General features: G+C 27.8%; 1 protein-coding gene across 1 annotated transcript; it reads left to right on the forward strand.

Annotated features, from left to right (window-relative positions):
• The first annotated feature begins 9775 nt into the window (after positions 1 to 9775).
• On the forward strand, positions 9776 to 11075 carry LOC120121646 (lysine-rich arabinogalactan protein 18-like). Its single transcript, XM_039140964.1, has 2 exons — positions 9776 to 10402; positions 10787 to 11075. The coding sequence occupies exons 1-2, from the start codon at positions 9818 to 9820 to the stop codon at positions 10871 to 10873; spliced, it is 672 nt and encodes a 223-aa protein (XP_038996895.1). The 5' UTR covers positions 9776 to 9817; the 3' UTR covers positions 10874 to 11075.
• Positions 11076 to 13346: the final 2271 nt, after the last annotated feature.

Consider the following 13346-nt stretch of genomic DNA (forward strand, 5'->3'; position numbering starts at 1 on the left):
ATAATTTTTCTCTATCACAATTGGTTTTTTATCCAAAGATCATTAAATAAAAAATATTTTTAAACTATTTTTTTTCTGAATATTATTTTTATTATATAAGACAGAGACAGTTATAAAGAAAGTGTTTTCCGGAAGCCACTTTTTATACGATGCGTTTTATGTTGATATAACAGACGCCCGTTAGAATTTAAAGACTTGGACCAAAATGAAAGAAAAAAAAAACAAGGGTAAAAAAATATTATATAAATTATTTTTAAAAAGAATAAATATGTGTAATGTTTAGTGGACTAAAAATATTTTTGAGAATAGACACATATGTTAACAACATCAAATTTTTAAATGAGGTGTGTCTAAATAAAATTTTAGAGTAGTCACAATCAATAAAATAAGTAACTAATAAAAAAATTCATATTTCAGGATAAACATAAAAATTTAAGAGTGGACATAGTCAATAAAATAAATAAATAATTGAAGAAAATTTAAATTTTAAAATGAGTACATATCTACTCTCTCCAAATTGTGGCTCCTCCATTGACTATGTCGAAGAAACATATTTGTACAATCACGAGCTGAAAAATGACGATGATACACATACATTAGTATTAACGTTATGTTTAAAAAATTATATTTAAGTACTTAAAAATTTCATATCTAAATAATATAAAATTTGAGAAGTTCCGTCCAACTCAACTTGACTTATGTTTATTTCGTGTTCGAACTCGTATAATTATATATATATATATTTTTGGTTACCCTCTAATTCTAAGACTCAATTATATATTTTCAACACACCGTATATATTTATTCATTTTGAATAAAATTTATCTATATGTTTTATATTTATATTTATATTTTTTCATTTTAATCCAACCTTTACTTTACATGACAAAAATGGTAAAAACTAATAAAAAATAAATATTAGATTGAAAAATTATTTGTAATATATAATTAATGAGTAAAAAATCATCATAATTAGCGAACCGTTCGTGAATAGTTCGGCGGGAAGTTCGTTTATGTTCATTTATTTATTAAACGAATGAACATGAACAAGATTTTGTGTTCGTTTAATTAAATTAATGAACACAAACCAAGGGCTCGTTTGTTTATTTACGTTCGTCAACATTCGATAATATTTTTTTCATTTATGTCCATTTATGTTTGTTCGTTTTTGTGTGTTCATTTATGTTTAGTCCAATCTCTCTAAATTCATTTAAAATATTAAAACCCAATAAAATATAATCATAAAATTATTAGGAAAAAATATATTTTCATTTATATTCATTTATGTTCGTTTATGTTCATTTATTGCGTTCGTTTACGTTCGCTCGTTTGTGTTTGTTTATTGTGTTCATTTATGTTCATTTACATCCGTTCGTTTATGTTCATTCATTTGTATTCGTTTATCATTTAAATGAAAAAACATGAACGAACACAAACAAGCTACATTTCTTAACGAACGAACACGAGCAAATTTTTTTTATACATTTATATTCGTATTCATTCATTTATTTGATTAAAATTAAACGAACGAACATAAACACATATTCTTTCGTGTTCGTTGCGTGCGTTTACAGCCTAATAATTAGCTATGTGCCAGCCGACAAAAAGTTATCTTCCAAGTGGACCCCAAATATTTACAAATATCTCACCAGTTTCCCTTATATACACACGATTTTATGTAATTTAAACATTTAATCAACTTTTTCATATACTATTTTTTATTTGATTTAAAACATCCTATATATCAATATTCCATATGATATATCAGACCTTTTAGTATTCCATCCCGTCGAATAACATTTAACATTGAGCAAAAAATATCGGTCATTTAAAAATCATTTTCATTGATTAAATTTAAAAAGTAAATTTAATAAGAAATTTTTATTATTCTTTTAGGACTCAAGGTCAAGCACAATAGATGTGAGAGTCTGAATGTTCAATATTAAAAAGTTGAGAGTTACCTTATAACAGATATTATATTGTACTTACCACATATTAATAAAAAAAAGTAAATTTAATAAGGGTAATATATAATGATCTTCTACCATATAATAGTTGTTTTATTGATTTCTTTGACTGCTAAAGTTATAAAATGGTCCTTTAATTATAGAACATTATTTTGTTGAGTCATTTAACTATTAAAACTTACAAAATGATCTATGAATATTCATATGTTTTAAATTCGTCATTTGTTTTTAAAATAATTTACGATCATCTGAGTTAGATGTTAATATACTGACTGAGATATGTTAACTTGTGTAATTATCTAAAATTTTAAAATCAAATTTTATCATATATCAATTAGTAAGTTAACGTTTACCTCAGCTCATCATTATTTTTTAATGAAAAATAACGAGTTTGGGACATATGAATAGTCAGATGATCATTATGTAATTTTTAATAGTCGTGGGACTCAATACGCCCTATAGTCAGAGGATCATTTTGTAACTTGTAATAGTCGAAGCACTCAATAAAGAAGTACCTTATAGTTCGGGGCATTTATGTACTTTACATGTTTAATAAATAGATGGGAGAGTATCATTTCATTAATTGTCACAAAGATTATTCGAAATAACTATAGATTTATAATAGGTTAGGATAATTACAATGTAATATATGTTTAGAATATTTCTTAATCATTGATAATTCTTGCAAACTTGCAGACGCAACTGCTTGAACTAAAAATCTCTAAAGAGAATAATACTCTCATTACTCGATGGATTCCACTAAAGACATTACTAAAAGAAGGGTAAACTATAGAATTGATCACTTTCGTTTTAGTTTCATAACTTTTCCTCATTGAATTTAAAAAACATAATATTTGGTCACTTCGTTTCGTTTTAATTAAGATGTGGTCACTGGAGATTAACGACTATTAAACCTTTAATGGTTTGCTGATGTGACACGGTAAATATATAAAATTAAAAGTACATCATTTCCACATAGATAATACATGAATTAAGTTCTGGTCATTTTCCTTTCGTATTTGTAGACTTTTGCTCATCAAATTCGGGGAAAAAAACAGAAGTTTTGGTCACTTACGTTATCATTTTATTAAGTTTTAATCACTTGGATGTTGAAAGTCGTTAGTTTGATGAAGTGACCCCTTAGTAAAATGCTTTAGTTTTTATTTTAACCCCTAAAATTTAGACAAAATATTGATTATGAGTCTTTTAGTAAATTGAAGTTAGTTTAGAGACAATATTAGGTTTAAGGTTGTAAGAAAATGTAAAAAAAAGTAACGAAGGTTGTGAAAACGCAATTAATTCGTCACTGAAACTTCGAAAAGATTCACCACCGTGGCGATGCCACTAACTCGAGTTGAGAAAACCAGAGCTTCTTCAATAGTGGCGTTATTGATTACACAGTACAGGTTTCCATCTCCGACGCATTGTTAACCAACGAAATCCCCGTGATGTGAAATATTGTTGAGAACATTTCATCGTATCTAAACATGATCGACCTCCATGATGTTTATGAAGATTAAACTGTCATTCGCTTAGTACTAGAGCTCTACTTCGTCAATGAGTTGTTTGATTGAGTCATCATAAAAATGAGATAATCTGAGGCCGGTGCAATGGTGATGGTGTGACAGATCATGTAGGCCGCATGAGTTAACAATGATTTATAAGGCAGACATTGTTCATGGGGATCTAGAATCGGAAAATTTTTTGTTTTTTTAGAAAAAAAAAATAAAGATTCAATGTTGAAGATCATGGATTTTTAGATTTAGTTCAGTGGATGAATTCATGATCCGATTATCGAGTTGTTTGGATCCATTGATTATATTTCATTGGAGGATTTTTCTCAAGGAAAAATCACCACAAAGAGTGATATCTGATTATCAAACTATTTGGATCCATTGATTTGTCCTGTTGTTCCTTTTTGGATTTGCCATCCTGCAATCTCAATCTTTGGAAATTGAATTTTAGTTTGTATAACTAAGATTATCTAACTTCATTTTATCTCTTGATGCATACCCTCTCATTTTTTGTGAACTTTTGTTATTATTTGTTATCGAAAAATTGGAATTCTTGCATTATTCTTGAAATACAACATGAGTCATTTAAAAAAAAGAAAATGGAGCAGAGGTGTCTGAAGAAGAACCATGGAGAAGATGAACAACAATGAGATTGGAAAGAAAACCTATTAAAAATGGATAAATTGAAATATTATCCCTAAACTAATTTGAATATATAAAAGACTCATAATTAGTATTTTGTCTAAAGTTTATGGTTTAAAATAAAAATTAAATCATTTTATTAATGAGTCACATCATCTAACTGATGACATTCAACGTCCAAGTGACCAGAACTTAATAAAACGATAACGTAAGTGACCAAAACTTTAAAAAATAATAAAGTAAGAGACCAAAACTTATGTTTTTTTGGGTAAACTATGTAAACAATCCCCTTTATTTTTGTTATGACCAATTTTGGTCACCAATTTAAAAATTAAGGGTACATGGTCCCTAACGTTATCGATCCATTCGATTTTAGTCACTAACGTTATTGATTCGTTCGATTTTAGTCTTTCCGTTAACTTCCATTCGATTTTAGCCCCTTAGTTATGTCACATATTTGTTAAGGGTTAACGACATATGGACTTAAACCGAACGAACCGATAATGTTAGAGAGCATTTACCCTTAATTTTTAAATTGGTGACCAAAGTTGGACAACTCCTAAACAAAAAGGACTAATCATATAGTTTACCTTTTTTTTTAATTTGGTGAGCAACAATATAAAAATATTTTATCAACTTTTACTCACTCATTTCAAAAAAAATATAATATATGTCATTTTTGTTTATATTTAATTAATATATGGCCGATTTCATTTTTTATTTAATTGATATGTAGTCACCACAAGTTAACTGCCATTAACAGTTAACATATTAGGTGACATGGTATTTTAGTATAATCACACATTTGGTCTCTATTATTTATATAATCTCTCAATTTAGTCACACTTTTAATAAATTAAAATAAATTTAATCCTTCAATTGAAAGATACCACGTGTCATTGGTGCCACGTGTCAGTGGTGCTACGTATCACCATTCGATTAGAGGAGTAACTTTATTTCAATACGACACGTAGTACTAATGACACGTGGTACCAATGACACATGGCATTATTCGATTGGAGAATTAAATTTATTTTAATTTATTAAAAGTTTAACTAAATTGAGAGAATATATAAATAATATGGACAAAATGTTATATCAAAATATTTAATGATAATTAACTCGTTGTGACCATATCTTAATTAAATAAAATGAAAGTGACCATATATTATGTTTTTTAATTTGAGTGAAAAATAATTTATAAAACTCAAACGAAAGTGACAATTCTATAATTTATCCTTAAATGAAATAATTTTTAATTTAAAAATAAAGAAAATTGATTTGTATTAAAGGATAATTCTTAAAATTATCTAAAAAAACTTTCGTAAAAAATAAAAGTTACAAACCCACTACTTCCTGGGAGAGTAAAATTATAACTTGTTAATATAAGACTAAAAATAACATAAATTTGTTGTATCATAAAATTTTATAAAAACATAACTTTTTTTTAGTTGAATATGATAATATCTAGGTTAAAGCTAAAATTATTATGCACTTCATAACATTTTTTTTATTGTAATCAAAATTATTATAAAATTTTCATAATTTTTCGATTGTTAATCCTAAATATGCAGCAGTGTTGTTTATTCAATAGCAACCAAAAATTATTATAAGGGTAAAGTATAGTAATGATTACTGAACATTTTTGAAGCTTGCATTTAGATCCCCCAACTTTTAAAACTTGCAATACAGTCTCCCAACATTTATTCCATTTGTAATATGGTCCCCCAACTTAAATCACTGTTAGAAAATTAGGGTAAATTATATAAACGGTCATTGAACTTTTTAGGCACTTGAATTTAGGTCCCCAACTTTTAAAACTTGCAAAACAGCCCCCCAATAATTTTATTTTCTTATTAAATATAGATGTATAGAAAATATAAATGATTCAATTTATATTTAAATGTATGAATCATTTATATTTTTGATATATTTTATTTTTCTTGTATAAACTAGTATTTAAAATATGTTTATATTTTAATCAAAATATTTCAATATACGAATAAAAATATATTTATATAAATGTATATTTATATTTAGATGTATAAATAAAAAAATATATTCATATATTAATGTATGAATCATTTATATTTTTTGAATATTTTATTTTTAATAAGAAATTAAAATTATTAATTATATTAGAAATACTCAACTTAAGATTATATATATAATCATGAATTATAAATATGAAAAATATAATTATTAAATTTAGTTTAAAAATATATAAATCTTAAATTTATTCTTTTAAAATATTGTATCAACTAATATTTAAAAAATATATTAAATCTATCAAACAATTTATCAAATATAATATTTTTTATTGTAAAAAATATAATATTTTCCCATCATTTATTGCTTTCAAATTTTTTGCCGAAGTTCAAATCTCATTATTTCCATTTTCCATTATATTCTTTTTTTTCTGGCATTGGTCATACTATTAGTATATGTATTATTGTGTATCTCTTAACACAAACGATGATGTTAGCTTAGTGGCTCCACCCTGTATCTTTCATTTGCGTGACTTAGGTTTGAGTTTGCCCAAGACCCAAATTTTGCTTCTTTGTAACTTAATTTTCTTCTAATTAGGTGGTGACATGTGTCACCAATAACATATATCATGATCATGTGTTAACACATGTCAGATCCTGGTTAAATGATTAATTTATTAAATTTTATTTAATTTAGGACCAAATTGATAGCATATATAAATAATTAGGTGGTGACATGTGTCACCAATGACACGTGTCATGATCATGTGCTAACACATGTCAGATCCTAATTAAATGATTAATTTATTAAATTCTATTTAATTTAGGACCAAATTGATTATATAAATAATAAAGACTGAATGTATAATAATGTCAATTCCTTTTAACTGCCACTTCATCATTTGTATCAATTGGTAACGACTAGTGGCTTAGTTGAAACAGTTAAATAATTATGTTGTATGATTGATAAATTTAAAAGATCGATGACAAAAGTAAAAAGGGCTAGATAGTTAAGTTGTCAACCTAGTAGTTTACACTTTTATTTATACGTCAAAATAACATTTTATAAATTTAAAATTCGAATTATTTTCAACCTCTTCTATATCCTAACTATTTTTTTTAATTAAAAAAATTTCTTCAACAGATAAGAATTATACTATTATATTTATATAAAAAATACGTATCACATGAAATAAGATGAAATTAAATAATAATAAATCTGACATAATTGAATTTAATTGAATTATTTTGGAATTTAGGGTTTAGAATGAAATTGAATTACTTTGGAAATTGGGGTTTAGAATGAAATTGAGGACTGTTTTGCAAGTTTTAAAAGTTGGGGGACCTAAATTCAAGTGTCTGAAAAGTTTAATAACTTTTTATATAATTTACCCTAATTTCTAACGGTGGTTTAAGTTGGAGACCATATTGCAAACGGAATAAATGTTGGGGGACTGTATTGCAAGTTTTAAAAGTTGGGGGACCTAAATGCAAGCTTTAGAAATGTTCAGTGACCATTACTATACTTTACCCTTATTATAAATTATATACTTGCTTAAAGGGTAAATTACTCTATGGTCATTAAAGTTTGATTGAGTTTTTGTTTTTTACTGAACTTTCAAATGTTAAAAAATTATCATTAAAATTATCAATTTATAATAAAATAGTCACACGACGTAAACAACATTTAATCTCAGTGATAGAAAGCTTAGCATGATCGTTAAATGCGTACCTAAACCATTGACAACAACAACACTTAGGGATGAGCATGGGTCGGGTCGGATTTTCAGTCCACTCGACCAGACCCAAACATTTTTAATCTTTCACCTGACTCGAAAAATATACCATTTCCACCCAATCCAAACCGACTCAATTTTTTGAGATAAAATCCGAACCCGACCCGACTTAACCCAAAGTGAAATAATATATTTATTAAAAATAATATATTTATTAAAAATAATATTTTTATTAAATAAAAATAGAGATTTAATTAAAAGAAAATAATATATAGATGAATACTATTGTAATTATTCTTAAATATAAGATAAAATTATATATTATTTTTAATACATAATAATATTAGTTGAAGAGTCAGTCAATAGAGATTCCAGCGCGGTGGTCAATGGTCCAGTTCAGTTGTTTTCTAATATCGACCGATCATTTTTATTATAAATCATAAAATAAATCGATTGTAGTAGTGGCTAATTTATAACTTTTAAAAGATCAATAGAGAAAACAATTTTTTTTCAAACTTTAATGACCATTGGTACATTTTACCCTTTTCTAAATTTAATAAGATAATATTTTAAATTAAAAATCACATTAAATTAAAGGCAAAAAGACATTAGAGGCCCTCTAACTTAAAAAAAAATACCAATGTGGCCCCTATTATATATTTTAGATCAATATGGTCCTCCAACCCAAAAAAATAATCCAATGTGACCATTTGACTAACATTTTATGTCATTGACCAAGATTCCGTTAATTCCTACTACTATAAAATGCGTAAATCACACCTTTCATCACTCAACTATTTTCTTCTCTTTCATTTTGGTCACTAAATTCTAAAAATTTTCTATAAGAGGATATTTATCGCTATTTTATTAGATGGTTAGATTTATTAAACTATTTATAATTAAAATAATATTAAATTAATATAATTTATAAATATTAAAAAAATAAATTTATTAAATCATAATTTAAATTAAGACTAATCTGACTAAATATATAAATATGAAAACTAAATGTGTTATTGTATAAATTTTAAAATTATCATGTCAGACCCATTATAATATTTAAACTTCAATTAATAATTAGATTATGTGACTGGTCATTAAATTATGTGATTGATTTTATTCTTATCACTAAATAGAAAGATAATTAGATTAAGTTAATCCTAATTTAAAATATGATTTAAGAACTTTATTTTTTTAATAATTATAAATTATATCAATTTAATCTTAGTTTAATTCTAGATAATGAGGGTTACATGATAATTTTAAAATTTATACAATAAGATAGCGATAAATATCCTTGTATTGAAAATTTTTAGAATTTAGTGACCAAAATAGAAGAGAAAAAAATAGTTGAGTAATGAAAGGTGATATACCCATTTTATAACAACAGAAATTAACGAAATCTAGGTCAATGATGGAAAACGTTGGCCAAAGGATCATATTGTATTCTTTTTTCGAGTTAGAGGGTAACATTGATCTAAAAAATGATAGGGGTCACATTGATTTTTTTTAAAAGTTGAAGGGCCTTTGATGCCTTTTTGCCTAAATTAAACTTTCACAGAAAAAAAAACTATCCCACTTCATCCCTATATTTTGAAAACATCTCTAGCTCTCTAAATAACTAGTAAACCTCTTTACAGCCTGATTTCTTCACAACGTCGATTTTTCACTTATTTCACCATAATTATTACGCTAGAGGGGGGATTCCAGAGACAGAGAGCACATGTACCCTTGTTTAGTTGTTTGATGCTTGTGGTCCCCAGTATCCTTCATCCAACGGCTATGTCTGTTCCATGTGATTGTGGGGCCCTTTTCTTTGTTGGTATCCAGATCTTCTAAACGAGTCCAAATACGATCGTTGCGACTCTTTTTCGTTTATTTATAATCTCTCTGTGCCACTATTTTTCTTCATCATTCACTTCAGTCTCAACTCTCAAGAGAAAAAACCATAAGAATAATTTAAGAGAAAAATGAATCGCAGAAGTGCGTTCGCCGTTGCACTGATTTGCATTCTAGTAGCTGGTGTCAGCGCCCAAGCTCCGGGAGCCGCTCCCACTAAAGCTCCGCCGGCAGCGACTACGCCAGCTAGTGCTCCCGCCACCGCTCCCGTGAGTAAACCTAAAACTTCCGCTCCAACCGCTGCTCCTACTACTTCTCCACCAACTTCTTCATCACCTGCTTCATTGCCACCGGCTGCAGCTCCGAAGAAGTCCGCAGCGACTCCGGCTCCATCTAAATCTGCTCCGGCTTCTTCACCACCGGCTGCTACACCAGAAAGTTCTCCACAGGCTCCAGTCCCTGTGAGCTCTCCTCCAGCCAAATCTCCCCCGGCTGCTGCACCGACAACTCCCCCAGAGAGCTCCGCCTCTCCTCCTGCTCCTGTTGCGGCACCAACCGCAGCTGAGGTTCCTGCACCTGCTCCAAGCAAGAAGTCCAAGAAACGCAATGCACCCGCACCTTCACCTGATCTACTTGGACCTCCAGCTCCACCTACTGGAGCTCCCGGACCTAGCCTCGGCGCTTCCTCTCCCGGCCCTTCTGTCGCTGCGGATGAGGTACATTTCACTCTCTTTTCTCTCATTTCAATCTGTTTGGCCTATAAGTTATATCGTACAACAATGCACTTCACCAGATCTGAAATTTTAGGCTACCTACACGGGCATAATTTAATAACTGCGACTCAAATTTTTGCTAATGAACCTTAGAATTTAGAACTGAACTACGGCTCAAAATGGAGAGTAGATCTCGTTTAAGCGCGTTTGAATAGAGCGCCACTGATGAAAGTGGAACTTGAGCAATTAGTTTTCAGGAAAAAGTATGAATGGATCTGGAGCAAAAAAATGAGTCAATTACATCATATGATACACGAACATCATGCATTTCTAATTATAATTACTGTTTTAGGATTATAATTGTGTAAATGGATAAAAAAATTGCAGAGTGGAGCAGAGACAATGAAGAGCGTGCAGAAGACAATAGGAGGATTGGCGTTGGGATGGGCGGCGGCCCTTGCATTGATCTTCTAGAGAGAGAGAGATTTGAATCTGTGCTGCTTTATCTTTGTTTTATTTATTTATTTATTTATTTTTCTTTTTTAAAAGTCGAAAAGAAATAAATGATTAAAAACAGAAATAAAGCGGCACTCTGACATGTGAGATAGCTGTGTGGTTTTACTCTGCCACGTTTGCTTTGCAATTCTTTGGGGAAAGTTTTGAGTTTTCTTGGTTTCCCTCCTATTTGTTTTTAGATATGCTTCGTTCTGTAATTTTTCTTTTACTGCACTGTTGACCTATTTATATTTGTCTTTTTTTTTTTGACAAATGGATCACCAGTAATTCTTTCTTTCTTTTTTGATCCATTCACATTGTTCGACCTTGGATTCCATCTACCTCAACTCTTCATGGTTTTTAATTTTCTATTACTGAAACTAAAGTGTGAACCGAAAGCTCATGAAATTTCTATAATAATCTTAAATATAAAAATAAAAGTTTAATAATATCTAGAGTCTTCAATTTTTTAAAAGAAATTATAAATCTTTCTTCATCGAATGATAAACTGATATATATAACATATTGCATATGATTAGAAATAAGATAAATGAGCTGTATATATCAGCTTATAAAAAACACTTGAAAATAAGATTATAAATATATGAATATAGAAATTTGTAAGTAAGGTAAGTGTTTTTATATACTAATTTGTTTTATGATGTCAAACACTTGTGAATAATTCTTAAGTTATCTTAAATATGATTAAATGTGTATATTGATGTGAACATTTTAATGTTTTTTTAATTATATCTAGATGTAAAATTTGTAAATATTAATTAATTCAATAAAAATACTTTGTATAAGTGATGATGATATAACTATACAATAATAAAATTTTGTTGAGTATGCTAGTACTTATATGATATGAAAGTGTATGACATATGAAGTAATGATTTATATGTATAAAAAATTAAAATCAAATTACCTTTATTAATTCAATTATATGAATATGTTTAATTTACATTTTTGTCTGTTTGTTTTACGTATATATTATTATAATATATATTTAAAAATAATTTATAATTTATCATATTATTTTTCCCAACATTTATAGCTTATGATATAGTTTTTTATGTTTTATTAATTTTTAATAATTTTTAAATTTTAGTATTTGATTTTTTTAATATTTAAATATTTTATATATCAAATTAAAATTAATTTTTATTTTTCTAAAAAATCAATTAAGATCTTGAATTTTCTTTTTATAAAACACAATTCGACCTTTGAATTTAATAAATGAATCAATCAAACTTTTTTATCACATCATCAACCACTATGAAATATCACATAAATATTGTAGAGTGTGACACAATTAACATTTGCTTTTGTTGGTCAAATGATCATATTAATGTTTTTTAAGTTTAAAGACTATATTGAATATAAAAATATTTAGGGATTATATTTATTATTTTAGAAAAAATTAAAAAAAGTCAGTTATTATTAAACGTTAATTAAAAGATAATAATCCTTAAATTAGGAGACCATTAAGGTTAAAATATAGCCTAGATAGTGAAAGGTGTAGGAAATGACCCAAATGGTAACTCACAAGAGAGAAAATTATTGGATTAAAATCCATATTTTTGGCATATATGTATAATGTAGAATGTTATCATTAAGGTTAAAATATAGCCTAGATAGTGAAAGGTGTAGGAAATGGCCCAAATGGTAACTCACAAGAGAGAAAATTGTTGGATTAAAATCCATATTTTTGGCATATATGTATAATGTACAATGTTATCATAAAGTATGACACAAAATTAAGTGACCAATTATATTACATGTGTTATATGTATTAAAGTGTCATGAAATCAAAGTGTAGATACCATAAATTAGTTGACCCTTATTCCCATATGTAATGGGGTAAGAGGGAGGTAAGATAGTAGGCTTCCCCCAACGCTAGGTTGAGAGCAGCTTCCGTAGGAGACCTCCAAATTATGAAATGCCCTCCGTGGGACTCGATCCCACGACCTCAAGGTTAAGAGCCTTGTGCTCTACCAACTGAGCTTGATGGTCATTTCAAAATGTAGATACCATAAGTTGTATTTAAATTTGATGAGGGATATCATTGTAAATACTTAAAAGATTGACCTAATATTGAATTTATATAAAAGAGGCAGTAGTCCCTAAGAGATAGGTTAACTTGTATTACTCTTATCCTATTAGAGAGTTTTTACGACAAGAGAAAACCTATATTCTTGGAATATCACAACCAAAGAAAGACTCAAATATTTCAACCTATCAATTAATTCATGTATGTTTATGCAAATCTAGTATTTTGTTGTTGATGATTTGACATGATTAGATCTTGATTAGTTTATATTTATGGTTTGGTTTGTACAAATGGTATCATCGTCTCATCATGTTTAATAATTGAGAATCAACTATTTTTTTAAAATTGATGTTTTATAGGATTTTAATTTCCGTATAAAATTTTATTGTGATTCTTATA

This window comes from Hibiscus syriacus, unplaced genomic scaffold (assembly GCF_006381635.1).
Source record: "Hibiscus syriacus cultivar Baekdansim isolate YM2019G1 unplaced genomic scaffold, ASM638163v2 tig00110377_pilon, whole genome shotgun sequence".
Lineage (NCBI taxonomy): Eukaryota > Viridiplantae > Streptophyta > Magnoliopsida > Malvales > Malvaceae > Hibiscus > Hibiscus syriacus.

Coding starts and splice junctions, on each gene's coding strand:
- LOC120121646 (XM_039140964.1), top strand. CDS start 9,818: ATGAATCGCAGAAGTGCGTTCGCCGTTGCACTGATTTGCATTCTAGTA. Junction 10,403..10,786: donor CTTCTGTCGCTGCGGATGAG/GTACATTTCACT, acceptor AAAAAATTGCAG/AGTGGAGCAGAGACAATGAA.